The sequence below is a fragment of the Natator depressus genome, chromosome 10, assembly GCF_965152275.1.
Source record: "Natator depressus isolate rNatDep1 chromosome 10, rNatDep2.hap1, whole genome shotgun sequence".
Classification (NCBI taxonomy): Eukaryota; Metazoa; Chordata; order Testudines; family Cheloniidae; genus Natator; species Natator depressus.
The window spans coordinates 16,647,449-16,667,659 of NC_134243.1; the positions used below are offsets into that span (position 1 = coordinate 16,647,449).

Here is a 20,211-nt window from a genome sequence, read left to right on the forward strand (position 1 = left end):
TTTTCCACAGGACCGGTTCCTCACCGTCCCTGCAGTTGCTTCTCCACTATAGGGGCGCGTTGCACTGTTGTGCCCTCCAGGGTCGAGCAAATCGCATCTCCTCCGAGGCCTCCTGATGAACTCACCAGTGCGTGCTGGGCGTCGGTTGTCGCCGCAATCCTCGACCGCCGGGAGGGGACCGGGCAAGGCTAAATAGCAGCCTCAAGGCCCACCCAGGGAGGCCAAGAACTGTTGCCGGCACAGAGTGCCCGAGGCAAGCAACAGCTGGGTTTGTTGCCCGGTATGCATCGTGCCAATGACCACAACAGGGTGGAGAAGCAGAGAGATTTATTTGGGGCTCCAAATAGGGCGCAGGGAGACTGAGCTGTCTCAAATCCTGCCCCAGTGCAGCAGATTCCAGTATACATTTTATACCTTTTCCTACTTCACTACACAAGCTTATGCAACCAATTACCTGTTGCCCTGTACAATACCGTAGCCAATCAGCTAAAGCAGCCAGTTGTGTTTTTCCTCAGTAGCATTGCCCGAGCCTTGCATTATTTGGTCCTATTTGTTACCAGTTTTTGCTAAACATTTCTGCCTTATCTATCTGTTTCCCAGGCCGAAGCTGGCCTTGGCTGGCGAGCCGTGTGCAAACCTGTCTGTTTGTGTGCTAGCTTCCTCAGTGTTATGCAGGATCACAGAAGGTTCAAGAAGCAAAGGGGCCTTGGTTTGTCCTGGCCTAGAGAGGAGGGCTTCATCGACACTCGTGGTCTTCCACCCTCCCGAGTTACCTAGTGTAGTGCCTAGTGTCCCCAACAGTGGGGAAAGATCCCTAATGTGGGATACAACTTCACTCCTGAAATAAAGAAAACTCTGGGGTGGATGGTAGCAGCCTGCTAGACAATGACAGACAGCACACTCCATAACAGAAGTGTACAGTATTGCCAAGTCCAAGCATTCAAAAATCATGTCAGATCCTTTAAAAAAAATTATACAATTGTCTTAAAAATCATGAGGTTTTTTTTTAAAACTGGGGTTTATTTTATTTGCTTTTTGATTTGTGAGCCTTTCAGTACACTCTGGTAACATTTTCAATTTTTTTTCAAAAATTAGAGATATAAAGCTATTTAAAAATCATAAATAAAGGCTGAGCTGCTCATGTAATCCCTCTTTACTCCCGGAACTGGGCCTTTAAGAAGAACACCAAACATCATGAGACTCCTAATAAAGTCGTGCAAGTTGGCAAAACAAGATATAGAGTGGGAAGAATTTTGGTAAGGAACTTGGTATGATATTGTAATGAATGGGCTAGAATAAGGATGGATCACTGCCTACTACTGGATGCTCTTGGAACTGCTGAACTACATATTATTAATCCTGCAACTTCTAGAGCTACAAAATTTTCTGCCTTCAGAGTAGGAGTAGCTGAGGGTTTTCCCAATGCTGCTGTGAATTTCTGAGTGATTTAGTATGAAGTATAGTGAAATGGAAGTTGCTGGGTGTTTATGAATTCATTACACTGGTGGCAGATGCAGGATCTGAATGCCCGAATTTTCCTTTATTAGTTCCTTATGCTCTATAGACGTTTTAGTGCTAAGTATGTTCAGAAATGTGCAAAATATTCAAGTTTCTGATTAGTACTTTTTAGTCATCATTGAGACTGTTGCAAAACTGAAAATAATTGGTTTCACTATTTTTAAAAAAAATTGTCAATGAAAATAGAATTTTTTTTATTAGATTTAAAAATTCTTCCATAGTGTTTGTAACCGAAACATCGCAGAGTTGTGTTAGGGCATGGGAACCTGACAGTGAAACTGATTGATCACGAGAGTGAAACTGACCTATCTAGTTTAACTATCCCAGTTAAGTGAAATGAAAAAAGTAAATAGTCCAGCTCGTGAAAAGTAAATTAGATTTTTAAAATTCATTTTGCACCCTGATACTGCAAGGAGTTTCACAGAGGATTGGGGCTTTAGCAATCAAAGGTGGTTAGTAACATAGATGAAAACTTTTTAAAAAAAGATACATGACCGTATACTGCCCTTTTAATATGCACACTATATTGGGGGGCAGAAAATCCTTTCAAGTTTCCTTGCATATTCTGTATACATTCTGCAACAGTCTTGTTAAAATAAAATGAAGCTTTATGAATGAGCCGCTTTAACAGACTCAATGGAACCCTGTGCCCTTGAAGAGACCTATTGACTTCAGTGAGACTGTACAGGTGTAAGGATCTGTCCATTTATTAAATTGAAGGATGGGGGCCTAAATCAGCTCAAAATTTGCTCCACTGCCTATATTAGGCTCTGGACTCAAAGATGCACAGCAAAAAAGAAATACTCAAAGACAGGAGTGAGAGAGAGAGAGAAAGGTAAGAGTGTTTTGCTAAGACTACTAAAAATATTCATATCTGACATTATTAAAGGGTATGCAGTGCTGTTGGAGCCATGTTGGTTCTCCAGAATATTAGAGAGACAAGGTGGGTCAGCAGCTAATATCATTTATTGGACCAACTTCTGTTGGTGAGCGAGACAAGCTTTTGAGCTTACACAGAGCTCTTTTTCAGGTCTGGGAAATGTCAGTGTCACAGCTAAATATAAAGTGGAACAGTTTGTTTAACATAGTAGTTAACACATATTTCAAGGGATCATTCAAGGTGAAGTGGCCTGTTAACATCTCTCCAGTCACGGGGGAGGGAGGGGTTGTAGATTCTTGTAATAAATCCAGTGACTCTATTCAGTCCATGATATTTACTAGCAAAGTTATGAATTTAAACTTCCAGGCTTATCTTTTGAAGGTGTGCAGGTTTCCTTTCAGGATGAGGACTGAGAGGTCGCATATAGAGGGAATGCTTTGTGAAAGGTTTCAAAGTAACAGCCTTTTAGTCTGTATTCGCAAAAAGAAAAGGAGTACTTGTGGCACCTTAGAGACTAACCAATTGAAGTGAGCTGTAGCTCACGAAAGCTTATGCTCAAATAAATTGGTTAGTCTCTAAGGTGCCACAAGTACTCCTTTTCTTTTTGCTTTGTGAAAAAGTTTCATCCGCAGGTGATGTTGTGTTTTTGTCTTTTATCATTTTCAGAAGACCCATTAGGAGGCATGTGGCTGCCAGAGCCCTCTTGAGGGGTTGGGAGAGGAGAGGTACCAGGCTCAGTGTGGGGTAGTGACCACCCTGGAGCCTCTGAATAACTTGGATGGTGAGAAGAGTCAGGATACCAGGATTCTCTCTCTGAAGATGGTGAAAGACAAGTGGATGGGAGGTGGGTCTGAGGGGAGCAGGATGAATCTGCTGGGGCAGCACTGGGGTTCAAGCACCCACATCTGAACCCAAACTTCTGGGACCCCATGGATTTTGGTTCGGAACCAGAATAAAAAGTGCCTGGAGAAGTTTGGATTCAGGGATTTGAATCCCTATGTTTTTTCCCTTTCAGATCTGAGGTTTTTGATTTGCCTCTCCTCTGCTGGATAGGTGGCTCCCCCAGCCCTACCCCAGGTAACCGTAATCTGTCCCAAAACATCCCTGTAATTTTCAACAGTATAATAGCAAACAAGCTGATAGCAGTGACGACTGATTCCTGAACCATTCCTTCCTAGCTACAGCAGTACATAAGATTACACTGGGAGGAGTTTTTCTTCAGCCATTGTGGAGGAGGGGGAAAGCAGGGAGGGGGAAAAGGAGTCATTCTTATGTTTCCTAGCAACAAAAATGCTGTCACCTTGGCTACCAGGCTGAGAAGTGAAAGGCAGAGTGTCAGAGAAGTTCACTTGCATTAGGAGCTGCAGCCAGGCAGGAAGGTGGATAAGAAGCAAACCAGGTACCAAACCTCCTCTGCCCCATTCCTCTCTCCCCCCCCCCCCCAAAAAAAAAAAACCTAAATTAGGAAGAGGCTTAGTGGGCATTGTGTGTCTGTCTGTCTCCTTCACACTTTGATGTTTGTTCACTTTTCACAGCAATAAATGTGTGTGAAATTGTTTACTTAAACCCACAAATTTGGGGCATTCGAAAAGGAGTGGGTTGGAGGCAGTGTGGAAGGGAAGGGAAAAGAATATGGGGTAGGTGGGGGGGAGAAAGGAGCTTGGCATGGAAGGAAGCAGAGAAGAGAGCTGGGGGTGGGAGCAGTGGAAGCTAGAGAGCTTGGGGAAGGAGGTGAGTGGAAGAAAGCTTGGGACAGCTGGAGGGGGATAGAAGAGAGTTTGAGATGAGGTGCAGGGAAAAAGTGAGCTTGAAGTGGGGTAGAAAAGGAAGAGAGCCTGTGTAGCAGGGAGAAGAGATTTTAGTGTGGGCAGCATGGGAGAGGGAGAAGACAACTTGAGGAAGAGACAGGTGGAAGGAGTTTGAACAGAGCTGTTTCCTTCCAGCTGTTGGGATGTCTGGAAGGCAGGCATCTATTTTAACGCTTTCTCTAGTCTCCTGAATGGAAACTCTGTCCTGAAACTATTTCCCTAATTTTCTGTATGCAGGTAGCTAATACGAGCTCATTTATTTTAAGAAAAATATTGACCTAATCTGTACATTTTAACAAACAAGAAACAATTTGACCAAAGTTTACAATGAAGCCAACACAGACTCCAAGGCTCCTGAGGGTAAGTGAATGATTTATTGTTGGGGGTCTGTGAAGTATTCACAATGAAATTTGAAAACCTTGAACACAATTGGCACTTTATCATTAAGGATTATTCACGATCCTTACTGCTGGTTACAGATCAGAGTGTTCAAAGAAGCTCCATGTGGTTAAATATTAATCACACGTTAGCCTCTGTAAAGTATTCCCTCTGAAAAGGTAATATAGCTCAAGCACGCTGTTAAAAGAATATTAATTTTTGGAATGGCTTTTATAGCATGTCAAGAGCTGCCTTAGCAGGAATATTCACTTTCCTACCAACTCCTGGAACTTTAAGGAAGAACAAACTCCTAATAATCTCTATTGTTTGTTCACTTTAAAAACAAACAAACAAACAAACAAACAAACAAACAAACAAACAAACAAACAAAAAACACCAATAAATTCTGAAGTCTTTAATCAAGTGAAATTCCTGATGACTTCAGTGGAGTTTTGCTTGATTAAGGACCATGGAGTATGGCCCAAAACTATGATTTATCTTGTATATTTGTGTGCTGGAGAATAGTCTATGGAGGTCAATCAGCTTCCTTCTTTTATAAATCCCATTTATAAATGAGCTCTTCACTGGGTGTCAAAAAAGAAGGAATTTGATTGGCTGTATACAGTTGGGACTGTCTCTCTGCTATAGCCACATGGATCAAGAGTCAATAGCCTCTTGCTACAAAATGTATCAAAGAAACATCCTATAGAAATAATAATACATTCTGGAAGTGTAATTATAACTGATAATACGTGCCCTTTTGATGGTGATTTAATGCACTGGCCTTCAAATACAGTGCACTTGAATGTTACATGTTTCTGGTATCATTTACCCATCTGCTGTAGTTGGGTTTTATGGCTCTTTTAAGGGATATAGACTTGGAAGAATCCAAACAATAGTTGTTGCAGTATGGTACTATAGCTTTCTGTAATCCTTTAATGTGCTTCCTAGCTCCATATGGAATGTTACCTGGGTTTATATATATATATATATATATATATATATATATATTAGGACTGTCAAGTGGTTAAAAAAATTAATCACTATTAATCGCATTGTTAAACAATAATAGAATACCATTTATTTCAATATTTTTGGATGTTTTCTACATTTTCAAATATATTGATTTCAATTACAACACAGAATACAAAGTGTACAGGGCTCACTTTATATTTATTTTTGACTACAAGTATTTGCACAGTAAAAAAACAAAACAAAAAAGTATTTTTCAATTCGCCAAATACAAGTACTATAGTGCAATCTCTTTATCACGAAAGTTGAACTTACAAATGTAGAATTATGTACAAAAAAACTTGCATTCAAAAATAAAACAATGTAAAATTTTAGAGCCTGTGAGTCCACCATTCTTTGCTGCTAGTTTCGTTTTATATAATTTCCTTGGGCACCTCCTGAACCCTGCACACAGAGAAGAAATTATAAGAGGGGGAAATGTCTTGAGAAAATTCCACATGGAATGCCAGAAAGCTGTCTCAGCACATCAGCCCCTCAAGGGGGCTGCTGAGGGCATGTTTCTGTGACTTGGTAAATGTTCTGAAATCCACATTTCAGAGTAGCAGCTGTGTTAGTTTGTATTCGCAAAAAGAAAAGGCACCTTAGAGACTAACAAATTTATTTGAGCATAAGCTTTCGTGAGCTACAGCTCACTTCAACGGATGCATTCAACCCACACTGAAATCTTATGGGTTTTAGTGCACATGTGAAGAGCCCATCCCTCTACTCTGTTTTCTGTTCTTCTCTATCCTGGCAGCACAGCGTCCTTTGGAGTTGTAAAGTTCTTGACTCCCTGAATTGAAATTGAAATAATTTTTGAACTCTAATTTCCTTTGCCCAGTAAAAGCCCTGTATTTACCTTTTGCATTTCACTCAGCTTAGACAAGCATTAGTCAGTTTCACTTTCTGGTATACATTCACTGTTACAATGCTGCAATATTTAGTTGGTTCCAAACCTGCTAGAGCAAACATTCAAAGCAAAACAGGTGTGGTGGCTGACTGGTTCAGGTGCTTGACCAGGATCCTGAAGGGTGTGGGTCTGAGTCTTGTTTGAGCTTACAGTGAAATGCTGCTTGCAGTTCACCTAGCTACAAAATGGGTATCTAATGCACAGGGAAGTCAATAGAGGTTGGAAGTCATGCTGGCCATATCACTTCCTTGTGGTCCTGTTGGCTACACCTAACTGTGTGAGCCATCTGTGTCTTGAGGCAGACTTTGATAAACACTTTAATATTTTTTCTAACATGAGCACTTTGTTGTTGTTGTTTTTAATTAAACCTAAATTTTGCAATATCAGCTTTTGCTCCAGAGTTTTTATGCACGAGTGAAAGATGCTTCCAAAGTCAGGTTTTTCTTTGAAATAGATACATTTCTCCTAAGGCTGTGAAGAGGTCAAAGATGACAGTGCTGCCACAAAACCTGATTTGCTCTGAGTAAGAATATCCGTTTTCTCTTACGTTAGAACAGTTGACACATACTATTCTTCAAGTGACTCCATCCTCCATGAATAAAGTCCTTTGTCAAGCGGTGCAGTTCAAAATCTTTTTGTAAAACATATTTTTATTCTCTCTAGTCCCAAAATAATTCTGTGTATAATATGAGTTATTCCAAAGGGATACGAGAGTTGCCACCTCTGCCGGCTTCAACCAAAACAGAACCCTCAGAACTGTATCAGGTATGTGTCATCTTTTCTCCCAAATAAAACTTTTAAGTAGAGTACTGGAATGCCTGCAGGCATTGGATATTTTCAGGTTTTAAGCTGATGATGAGGGCAGGCTAGGCTGCTAATCAGGTTTTAGATTCATCTAACTCTCCCCCTTTCCAAATATTATATAATTATACAAGAGCCTAGTTACCTATGCTAGTTACATTACTGAAAACTCTTTTGAAAATCTCTCAGCTACCATGGTGACAGGCGAGGTATAAGAAACTGAATAGACTACAGCCTGTGAACTTTCAAAAGAGATTTTAGGGAGTATGAGTGCACTTTAACAGCAGTATGAATACCTGTTTCCTTACTGATAAGATTAACCACATCGATCATAAGAAAAACCCACAACAGGAGTTGTAATGTGGTTTTATCATCTATTGTAAATTGGCCAACTGTATCATTATCATTTTTTACTAAAGCTCATGATAGACTGGGGAAGAAAAAATGTTGCATCAGTAACACAAATGGAAGGAAGTTACTTCATGTCTTAATAATCTGCCTTTCCAGAGGTCATATGGTGATGGCCAGCTGAGCAGTCATGTTTAATTGCAGCTCTCGAGGAAATGGAAAGAGAAGAGAGGGAATAGAAGGCAGGATATCAAGAACCTATTAAAAAAAGCTATTTTAAATGATTAAAAACTTGATGCTAGTAATGATGTCATGCAAAGGGAGGTGAAAAAGCAAATAGCTATGCTTTCATTGCATTATTTTATTAGGTGAGGAAAGGTTAAGTGGGATGAAATGTGAGAAGTGGAATATGCATTTAAAATGGGAGCTATAGAAACCGTGATCTGAAGAACATTCATACTGTATAGGCATGTGCATTTCCTCTCTCTAGGTGTGAAAATATTTTGTAAGGAATCTACTACCTGGTCCCATCCCACAGCCTTTATATATATGAGCTTTCCCATTAAAATTGGGACTACAGGACATAAATTTAACAGAGGGAACAATCTAGGTGTGGTGTTCTGTCCCATCTAGTGGCACTGAGACCACTTAGAGAGAGAGATTAATGAGTCTGCTCTACAGCCTTAGCTAAGGGTCATATGGCTTTTAGCTCATGCAGTAGAGGCTTATGCACTAAGCTCTAGAGATACCAAGTTTGATCCCACCCGCCGACCCCGGCCTGTTGGTGTTACACAAGCATTTAGGCATAAGTGTTGCAAACATTTCCTCTTCTCTCAGCTGATTAACAGAGTAGATCCCTTTATAGCACTGCTTGAAGAGGGCTTGAAGGGACAGAGAATTGGGGAGAATGAGGAAAAATTCAAAGTTACAAAAATGTAGGAAAAAAAGAGAAGAAATGAAACGGAGATGGGGTAAGATTAAAGCCTATTAAATAATTTGTTGATACATGTATTGATTGATAAGGCCCCATTAAAGACATATGTGTAAGTGTATGCAGGATCAGGCTCTAAGAGTGATACAGGATCAGGAGGATGTTATGAGAGGAAGAGACAGTGTCTCCCCAACCATAAGCGCCGACTCCTTGGGTGCTCCAGGGCTCAAGCTCCATGGGCTTCATGGGAAAAAAAATAGGGGGTGCTCAGCTCTCACCAGCCACAGCTGTTCAGTGGAGACCGCCGATCAGCAGTTTGGCAGCTGGCGGAGGTGCTCAGGAGAGGGCGCAAAGCAGCGAGCTGCTGGGGGACTTTGGGGGAGGGGCCTGAGTGGGGGCGGGAAGAGGTGGGCTGAGGGCTGGGCCTTGGGAGACGCGCTGGAGCAGGGGCGGGAAGAGGTGGAGAGGATGGAGTGTCAAGGGAGGGGCTGGGGAGAGGCAGAGCGAGGGTAGGGCCTCAGGGCAGAGCGGGGGTGGAGCACTCACCGGGAAAAATAAAAATCACCTCTGTCCCCAACTGTCATTCCCGTGAGCCAGATTGGCTTGTTTGCCATATATGCTAGTCAGGCTGTGTGAAGTGACAGACTGTGTTCCTCAGAAGGGGGCAGCTAGATACAGCTACATGATGTCTAATGACAGGTTTCAGAGTAGCAGCCGTGTTAGTCTGTATCCGCAAAAAGAAAAGGAGGACTTGTGGCACCTTAGAGACTAACAAATTTATTTGAGCATAAGCTTTTGTGAGCTACAGCTCACTTCATCACTCCGATGAAGTGAGCTGTAGCTCACGAAAGCTTATGCTCAAATAAATTTGTTAGTCTCTAAGGTGCCACAAGTCCTCCTTTTCTTTATGATGTCTAATGTGGCATTTCCTGGCTGCCAGCAAGGGGACTGTTTCTTCCACTAAGTAAAGCACAGCTTCCGTGTCTGATACAGTAGCTTAGAAGGCCAGTAGTCAATTCTTCGGGGGACACAAGCTGTAGAAGCTTTTTTCTGCTGCTGAAAGCCCAACATTATTTATTTTTTTCCACAACAGTCTACATTTCAGACACATTTTCCAATTATTCAATGAAGTTCCAATAATGACTGAAATAAGTTAAGAACACCACTCGTTTTTCAAGAATATTACCATATACAGTCATATAACAAATCAGTTGTTCATTCTAAATTGCCATTGTTAGAATATATTATACATCAAGACAAAGCTGGAATACATGTAAAAGCATCACTATGCTGGCTATAAATCAAACCAATAAGGAAATAAAATATATACTTGATGATGAAAATCAACTAGATGTATTTTTTACATGGGTTATTCTTTAAACTGGAGAAACTAGAGAAAAATATTGGTTATGGTATTTTCATCTCAGGTTTGTGTGACTTTTACCAGTAAAATGATTCCAGAGTGTAAATATCATAACTAGTGCTGGTCTGAAAATGGAATTTCTCCCTCACAGGAAATTGCAATATTCCAAAATTTGTTTTCATCCTGAATCAGGACAAGTTGGAATCTCAAAATATTTTGTAGAATGGAAATTCTGAAATATTTTGATTCAGATACATCAAAAGAACCTTCTTGAAACATTTTTGATAATGCCAAAACATTAGTATATAATATTAAATATTATAGGTATTAAAATAAAAGTTAAAATTCAAAAAATTAAAGGTTGAAATGAAACAATAAAGTCGGAATGAAACAAAATGATAAAGTAGAAACAAAATTCTCCCTTTTGAATAGTTTCAACATGTTTGCATTGATATTTTGTATATTCATGCAAAACGCTTTGATTTTGACAACTACATTTTCAAATAGAAAATTATTCCATCAAAAAAAATTGACCAATCGTCTGATATGAATGTTGACTTTAAAAATAAACTATTTGTTTTTAATTTACTGCTCATTTGTGTATTGCATATGATCTTCAGCATGTTGTAAAAAATCAAAATCAAAATAGGTTCATTTCACTAAGTCCACTGAAGTTGCACCAGGATACAATTGAATCCGACTGTTTTAAAGGAGGGACCAAATGGCTCAGTGGTTTGCTCACCCACTTTCACCTGTAGGGTGGTGGTTACTACAGCTTAGGATGGTAATTACCAAAAGTGGATGGCAGTTCAGTGGCCTGCATGAAATTTGTTTAGTGTTTCTCAGCGACAAAACATCCACATCACAGAAAACACCACTGGAACTGACACCGACCAACTCTCTGGGTGGCTGGTTCAGCAGACTGACCAAGGATCATGTGGTTGTGGAGAGTGATGTGCCCTTGTTTTTTCCTGCTCAAGGATGAGGCTCACTGGCAGGGCAGTGTGGGGAAGCTTGCAGTGCTGCTGCCTGCACTGTCGCTTGTCTATAACTTCATTCTTCAGGCCTGTCAATCTGGAACTTTTCATGAGCGTTATATAAACATACAGATTTTTTAAAATAGCAGTCAGTGCAAATGTGAACTGGTGTTTGTGATGTGGTAGAGCCAAGAGTTTTAGGCTGACTTCAGGCTAAGAAATAGCACTTATTCTTGTGCTAGCTACAGGAAGACACTACTTAGATAGCCCAATGACTTAATAATATTACTATTTTTCAATTTCAGCTTGTCCTTAAGAACAGCTATTATCCTCCTTTGATGCAAAGAGTGTCATGGACTTTGGCAGTTCCATTTAAAGAACAGCGTTATTACCGAAGCCCGAGTGATTCCATAGCTAATAACTACACACTTACTGCACGTGATCTAAAACTGAAAGATCTGCATAAAATGGTTCCCCCTGCAATGGCGAGAGCAACGTTGGGTTCAGTGAAGCAGAGGGCGGTCTCACCACGTATCCATACTTGCATATATTAGCACGTTGTCTAATGGTTCATTTGATCTCTGCATATTTAATTAGCCGTACAAATCTGCAGTCACGGTAATCCTGACCTTCTCTTCTATTAATCTTTCTCGGGTGAAGTTTGGATATAAAATGGCCAGAGGTTTAGCTCATAGAACTTAAGCAAGAAAGAGACCCATGCCAGATTAGCTAATGGCTCCATGGTTAGGGCACTTATCTCGGATGCCAGAGATCCACGTTCAGAGACTGGGCCTTGAACCTCCATGTTCTGTATCCTAATCACCAGGCTATTGGTTATTCTGAGGCGGGGTGGTATCATGTTTTATCACAAAAAATTCTGAATGTCTTGTTTTCATTTCAGTGTGGACTGAAACCAAATGTCAAAACTTCAAAATTTTTCACAGACCAGAATTCTTATTTTCCAGCAAGTCGTCAACAGTAGTCAGTAACAACAGCAGACTGATTCTTTCATAATGTGCAGGGGCAACAGAATCCTTTCATTCACCTAAGCTCTCCTTCCGAGTGAAGAGCCTTCTATGGTATGCAAACACAAGGTCACAACAATTTAAAATCCACTTTTTAATTTGTGAACTTTCTTCTGAGGATTCTGGCATCTCATCATAAACCACTGCTATTGGTGAGAGATTGCTATAATGTAGTATGCTAACTTCCCATTACTTACGGTACTTTATTTGTCTAAAGCTGTTGTCTGTTAATCCAGGCCCGTTGCTTCCTTTCTTTTCATCTTGGCAAATGTTTGGGAATTTGACAAAAGAGTTTCAGTATCCACTTTGTTCTCTTGCACACTACTTAAGTAGGCTCTGTTTTGGTTCACTAAGCCTCTTACCATTGTTTCTTCACCTGTTTTCTTGGATTCACATGCATCTCAAATGAATAAAAGTATGTGAAATGGAAGGCTGTCATAGTCAGGGTCTGTTTCCTTGAAGAAAAGGCATTATATGGTGATTGATTATATCTGTGTCTGAATAGCCTCTCATAACAGCCTCTTGTCCATAAATTAGTCATATATAGTGAATTTGGTAGAACTTCATATTTTATCGCACTACCTTTAGGTATTACATTGCACTACCTATATGTAAAAGTTAGAAATATAGGTCCTATTTCAAGAAAGCATTCCTATTGAGGAAAACACTTAAACATTCACGTCAATGGAACTTAAGCACATGCTTAAGGTTAAGCACACGCTGAATGCTTTCCTGAACCTCAGTTCAGCAAGGTACTTCAGCATGTGTTTAAGTACCTTGCTGAATCAGGACCCTAGCCCTCTATGTGCAGATTATATTTTTCTGTTATTTCATTGTCTGTTGTAGTTAATACATGTATCTCTGCTTTGCAATAACTTGAAATAACCTTATTACAAATTATTTTCTTGACTGATACTTATAGCTTCAAAAGAATTTGCACCTTCTGAGAAGAGGCTCAAACTTACACAAATAAGTAAATGTGAATCTGATAGGTAATGTACCATAGTTGATCATAAAGACATGGAGTGGTGAAATCAGTCTCAGAATTAGAGCTCTGCAGTTTGACACACTTACGGTATCCTGGTGCTTTAATTTTTCTCTTAGTTTGGATGTAGTTATAATAAAATTTTATGTTTTTTTATAAAATCTGTTTGTGAAATTCCTGCCTGAGCAGAGAGGGCCAGCAGAAAGCTTATGTGGCACTTTTTGCTGGTCCTCTGCAGAGGGGTGAATTTCACTTCTAGCATATAAGATGGCACATTTAATGAATTGTGATAATGAATCATTTCCCTGGGGTGTGCATAGATAGATGATATATTCACAGGCAGTAGTCACAAGACAACTAGAAATATGCTTTAATTACACTATCAGTTTTTCAGAGATACAGTACTTTTGGATAGTGGGAAAATACTGGTTTCTTTTCTCCCAATTCATCTCTATGCCCAGACATTACCTGTTCCCACCTTCCCCTGACTCCCCATCTGATCTGTCTCCCATGTCCTGACCTGCAGTTAGTTCCCGTTTCTCCCCACCCTTTGCCTATGTTCCCTGTCCCTACAGACTCCCAATCACAATCTCCTTCCCTGGCTCCTTGTCCCAGTCTTCTTGCCCATCCAGTTCCAGTTTTCCTCTCCACTCCCCTGCTGCCAGCCTCCAGGCCCAGTCTGAGTCTTCCTCATCTGGGACCCCTATCCCCAGTCTACTCTCTCCATCGTCTCCCTCCCCTCCCCCCACAGATGTTCCCTCTGCATTCAGTACAGGCTCCTGCAAGTGTGTGTGGGGGTTGGGGAGGTCATTGAGAGAAAAAGAGAGATAGACTCCCTGTTCTCAGTTCAGGTGCCTGGACCATCATGGCCATCAGGAGCCCAGAGCTGCAATTGCAAGGAAAGTTCTACTCAGCCCCCGGCTGGAACATGCCCAAGGCGGATGGAGTCTTTGGGGAATTTGTCTTCTAAAATCTAAGAAGTCTACTGCGGATGTGTGAACTGCAATTTTTCAGTGGCTTATAACTTGGCTAAATTTAGGCAGATTTTAATGGGGACAGCAAAAAGGGGACATTTCTGCCACAAAGGCCACCCTGTACCACATTTCAAACCCCTGCCCCACGCATGGGGCACTAGAGCTGTTCAAAGAAAAGATTACCAGATTGTAACATGAGTTAAAAAACCCACAGAACATATTTTTCTCTAGTCTCATTCTTGGAAATGGCTGAACCACTTTGACTGTAATTATCCATAGGTATTCAACCTCAGGTAGACACCTGGCATGGAAAATTTCAGCCTAAATGGTTAAAGTTTGGCAAACTTATACGCAGCTGAAAATGGATCTGATGTAAAATGTCAGTCAAACTTAATAATAGGTGCTACCAGTTTGCCTATAATAACATTACCCACTTTTGTCATTATAACTACCAGTACATATTTTTATGTTTTGTTTATTTTGATATAAAAATAACTAAAAAGATGCCTAGCCAAGACACTAGGTGCCCCATCACATATTAACAATGCAATTTAAAAGTCTGTAGCATTAAAATGATCAGCCATCCCTCTCTGAATGCCCTATCAAACAGTTGTCTTTTGCAGCATGCCCAGAAGGTTACCAAATTTGGACTATTTCAGACTGGGGGTTTGTGTATATATACTGTAAGATATATTGCCCATATCTGTAATATACTGGCTAGTTTTCATATTACAATGTTAGGGAATAAGGCAGCATGTATATTGTTTACAATGAAGCAATTTGGTGTATGGCTGTACTACATCTTCATGAATAGTTGAAGAACTGTAAAAAAGGCCATGTTCATCCTCAGCATAATGCCACTTTAAAACAGGGCATGAATTTGGCCAGAATGTTGTGAGAATGCATCTCTGGTTGTAAATATACTAAACTAGTGCCCTTTTGTTTCAGAACCACACCAACCCAACTGTACAGTTTAGATTCAAATTCATTATATTCAGATAGACATAGTCCAGAATTAGGCATCATACGTTATTCAGACACCCAACCATTGACTCCAGAAGAACAGTTTGTTGTCATGCTTCAACATGAGGAGGAGATACATAAGCAAGAACAGTCACCTTCGGAAAGCGATACAGAGGTATTAACTTTTTTAAGTTGAGAAAAGTGATGATAATCATAATCAGGAGTATGAATATGTACAGTTATGCCCACTTAAATTGGGCATAAATTGGGAAAAGAAGAAAATTTCTATGTACCAGACAAAGCATGTATAAAAACTATATACCACAAACCGTGTTTAAATCTTTCTTTAACCCTAAATCTGCCTCCATGTCCTTCCCAATTGTTTCCTTTTTCTTTGAATAGTTTTTCACACCTCAGTCTGTGTTCTCCAAGCCAGTGGGTTGCATCTAAGTGCATCTAACCAAATCCATAACCTCTCATATTGTTGGCTCGCACTTCAGATAGCAGCATTTTACTAAATTTTAGTTGGTCCAGCCCAGGGCAATATATCTAAGCAGATGGAACTACTTTAAAAAGTTACATCAGAAATTTGTACTGGTTTAAAAGGAACTCAAGTTTGAAATAACTAAGGCACATGATAGTCCAAGTGCCCTACCCTTGCGAAAAAGGTTGAGGAGATTAAAAAACAAACAAACCTGGAAAATATTTCATCATAGTCAGTAGTCTGTCTTAAAAGTCAATATAATAAGGATATTTTTATTTTTACAGAGATATTGTTATTACATACATAATGGAATACGGAAAGACATGCTGGTGCCCCAGAGTAAAGAAATGAAAGACATGATTTTAAAGCATATTCCAAATCATTTTCTTACCAACCCAAATCTGGAGAAATTGCTTCATAGTTTAACAGAAGAGATTCAGGATGACTACCACATCAGTCTCATGAAAAACATCGGTAAGGGGGCAAACCTCTCAGTAGTTTTGGCAGATGCAGTGATTTTGCAGTCCAAAAATAAGGGGCCTCATTTTTCTCTCAGCTCCTCATGGCTTTCTCCTTTGAGGTCTGTGGAATCACTCTAGATTTCCGTGAAGATACAATCCATGACAATGCAACATTTAATTCTAGTTTCATCAAGTATCCTTATTTACTAAGCATCATAAGACTTCAATTAGTATAGAGTCAAATTCGGTAGCCAAGTAGTCTCTGGGCACACCCTTCACATGTAGTTTCCCATTCCTAATGCAGGCTCAAATCATATTAAGAAAGCATAGTTCTGCATAACCTGACAATATCATTCATTGAGACAAATTCATCTCTTACATGGCTCCACTGAATTCCAGTGCTGTTACACCAGGATCCATAAATGTCATGAGTTAAAGGTTTTCATTTAAATCATTACAGGATTAATGAGAATGGAACATATGGAACTGAAATAGGAAATAATTATAGGGTTAAGGTGCTTTTATGTTTGGGCATGTTCAACAAATAGGATAAGAAAATGAAAGAGCTAATACAGAAGATCAGAAGTATTGAAATTCACTAATGTTCAGTTACGGGAGATTGAGTATGAGGGAAATGATTCTGATAAAACAATGACCTCTCAAGAGTAGCTTTCTCTTCCCTTCTCTTTTTTTTTTCCCAGTAGATTCATTATAATTCTCTTTGGTTGGTAGCCCCAGGAGCCAATAGCCTTCTTGCTCTTTTCCAAATGTAGCTGATGAGTGGGGATCAGTTCAAAATATTCAACTGGAATTTCCACCTGGGCTTTCCTTACATTCTATATTTTGCTAATGTTAATTGCTATGTTATTTGAATAAGTTACATTGTAAGTTCTCTGGGACAGAGACCTTCCCATCTTTCAGATATATATGTCACTAAAGTACCATGTTTACTTATGTTTCTTTTCCGATCTCTATGGTGGCCAGCATATCCCAATTTAAGGGCTTGTCAGATGAGAATATTATAGCAATACAACTTTAAACCACTATAGTTTTACCAGTATAACTCCTGGAGTGGACAAATTTATTCAGGAATAAGAGTGCCTTTCTCTGGTTTAGTTTATATGACTTTGGTGGTGGTTAAAGCTAAACCAAAAAAAAAAAAAGTCAGTCTTATTCCAGAATAAGAGGATACTGGTACAATTAAACCAGTATAACTGGAAAAATCTCCTATGCGGACAAGACTTCACACGTTTTCTGTACTCCTAAAGGTACTGATCCAATCGCTTACTTCCTTCAAACAGGTCTGGGAGCCGAACTGACAGTAGAGCATTTGCTCCCCTGTCACAGATCTAGTGCTGGCACAGAAATGCTGGTGTTGTGCCAGGGCTGAAATACCTTTTATGAGATAGGCATGCACACACCTTCTTATGAGCTACTAAGGGGCTGGTTGGGAAGGAGGTTGCCCCTTATATCTGTGTAGGAATCGGAACCAGATTGTCATGTGCACTCAGAACTTGGATAAATCGAAATAAGTACTTATCCCTTTCTTTGCTCCCTCATGGAAGAGCTGTGAGAACCTGCTTTACTAACTAATAGATCAAGCAGTGCGAGCGGCATAGCTGGTCTGCATACGATGCAGCAGGAATGACTCTGCAGTTTGGAATATTGGCATGATGGGTGTTCCCCAGTATGGAGCACCTAGTAATTGAAAGATGTCTTTCTAGGGAGAAAATCCATTTTAAAAGGGGAAATGGGGCAACTTAATCAGTTTGATTTATCTGAGCCTCAGGACATGGATGCCAAGGGCTGCAGTAGGGGAAGTTGAAAGAAAGTATTTGAGGCTATGGCTACACTAGAGAGCTTACAGTGGCGCAGCTGCATTGGTGCAGCTCTGTAAGTTCTCTATTGTAGCCACTCTAAGATGACTGGAGAGAGCTCTCCCGTCAACTTAATTAATTCACTCCCAGTGAGTGGCGCCAGCGAGGTCTATGGGAGAAGCTCTCCCGCCATCATAGCGCTGTCCACATCGATGCTTAGGTCAGTGTAACTTATGTCACTCAGAGGAGTGGCTTATTCACACCTCTGAGCAACATAAGTTATACCGACATAAGTGGTAGTATAGATACAGCTTGAGTTACAGAGTGCAACAAAACTGCTCCCTGTTCAGGGGAACTGGGAGAATGAAGATCTAATCTGAAAGCTTTTGAACCTAGTTGTAAATTTACGTGGTTGTAAATCAAGCCAGGCCTATACTAAAAAGTGAAGTTGACTCTGCTATGGCACTCAGGGGTGTGAAAAATCCACACCATTGAGCAACGTAGTTCAGCTGACCTAACCCCGTTCTCCTGTCGATCTAGCAACTGCCTCTTAGGGAGGTGGATTCACTACAGTGACAGGGGAACCCCTCCCATGGCTGTGGTGAGTGTCTGCACTGAAGTGCTACAGCAGCACAGCTTCAGCATTGCAGCTGCGCCATTGTGACTGTTTAACTGTAGACATAACCTCAGAAGTAACTCCACTGAAGTCTAAAATTGATGTGATAATCAGACTTCGATGCTAGATTGAAGGAGGATTCAGTGGTCTGTAACGATTAGTGTAGACTCCATCTCAACAGCCGATGGGTACTGTAGCTTAGTGTTGTTGTGTATATTATGATGTTGTTGATCTGACCAGGGGGTGAAGGGGTTAGCACGAAGTTCAGTCCTGTCTGTGTGACTGGAGTTGGTACTTGCATTGTCTCAATAAAGCTCTGATTCTCTAAGCAAGTATTACAAATGGTGGCTTCAAGATGGCAAAAGAAGAAATTTACTGATCATGCAGAGGAGACTGGAATCTGTGAGTACTTGACAGACTTTGAAATGTCGCTCTCTGTGAATGAGTGGACTGAGGAAGGAGCAGCATAGTACCTAGCAGTGTTTTTGGATGGTGGTGCTGGTAAAATACTTTGGCAGCTTCCCAGTGCAGATCGTGGATCTTATAGACATTCATACAATCAGTTATACAACCACTGTGAAAGGGGATTGGCGCTTTTTTGAAATATAGAAAGGAATGGCAAACCAGGAGGACGCTGGAAGGGGAACCCCTACATAGTTATATGTGTGCGCTAAGGAGACTGTTTGATAGGGCTTTTTCTGCATCTGGGAGATGGCTCAAGTGAAGTGGAACCTACTGCACCTCATCTGGAACTGGCATTGCAGAAGGGCATATGCCCAGTGGCAAGCTATGGGAGGATCATATGTGAAAAGTCAGTTTATAAATGGTTGAACAGGGAAATTTCATAACCTGCCAGTGAAGGAGGATAACATACTGGATAAACCTATGGACCAGATTATATACAGAGTTCAAAATCTGGAAGAAGAGATTGGTGTTTCCTTGAAGGTATCGGATGTTAATTTCCAGCCTAGGGGGGACACCTTTATACTAGATGCAGCACTTCAAGAAATGATCGCTAGCTAAATGGCTAAAAAATTGGAGGACGTCCAAGTGCAAGCTGTTCACAGGTGTCCCATGGGTCAGAAGAGACAGATTGTTTCCCAAGTGGTCTCAGGCCAGGTGACATTTGCAGGCATTGTGAAAGCAAAGGCCACAGGAGATGGAATTGCCTAAGCAGAGGGAAGCCACAAGAAGGGAAACAAAAAGTTAAGGATGCAGTAGGACCAGCAACTATTAGAATGGTCCATCTGAAGAGCTGCCCAGATACCTGTTACTGTATGTCTGGAGACATCACCGGCTGGAAAATCACAATGCTGTTGGACTCAGGGTCTGTAATAAATCTGATCCATGGTGAACAGCCGGTGCTGAAATGGAAGAAAATTTATATTTCAGGAGTTGAATTGGTGTCTGTTAATCACCAGCCACTGCAAACAGGAGAAACCCAGCTCGCGCTAAACTTGGGTCTGCATACTAAGTAGACTTTTGTTGTGGTCACCAGTATTTCTAGGACTGTTATATTGGGAGTGGATTTAACCTGAGGGCATCATGGGAACTCTTGGGGTGTTAATAGAACACACTTGTCCCTGGACAATATTCAGATGTCCCTGCTGAATGTGGAGCAACTCTTGAGGCCTTAGAGATGTCTCTACCATGCCTATAGTCACAGGACAGAGACGCCAAACAGAGTTGTGGTGAAGTCAGGTCATCATGCAATAATACCCACTGCTTCAGTGTAGGAGCGTTTGAAGCTACCAATTTCCAGTCATGATTGTTGTTTAGCAGACTTTGGTTTCCAGCTGCACCAAATGGGGAGTTCTGGCCAAGAGCAATTAATCTGACTGACCAGGAAGTGCAGCTAGCGAAAAAGAAGTTGATGAAGACAGTGACGTAGCTGGTGTCTCAAAGCCTCTCACAGGGACAGAGATCAAGACCTGTGAAGTAGCCCAGTCAGGCAAAGAGCT

General features: G+C 40.7%; 1 protein-coding gene across 1 annotated transcript in view; it reads left to right on the top strand.

Moving 5' to 3' along the window:
• The first annotated feature begins 3,520 nt into the window (after positions 1-3,520).
• Positions 3,521-20,211, top strand: part of DNAH3 (dynein axonemal heavy chain 3) — a 102,054-nt gene continuing 85,363 nt past the window's right edge. Inside the window, exons 1-7 of the mRNA XM_074965321.1 lie at positions 3,521-3,797; positions 4,444-4,566; positions 7,169-7,270; positions 11,231-11,456; positions 12,873-12,942; positions 14,858-15,047; positions 15,641-15,830. Of these exons, the coding sequence (XP_074821422.1) occupies positions 4,534-4,566; positions 7,169-7,270; positions 11,231-11,456; positions 12,873-12,942; positions 14,858-15,047; positions 15,641-15,830 (811 nt within the window). The 5' untranslated portion in view covers positions 3,521-3,797; positions 4,444-4,533. The remainder of the gene's footprint in view (positions 3,798-4,443; positions 4,567-7,168; positions 7,271-11,230; positions 11,457-12,872; positions 12,943-14,857; positions 15,048-15,640; positions 15,831-20,211) is intronic.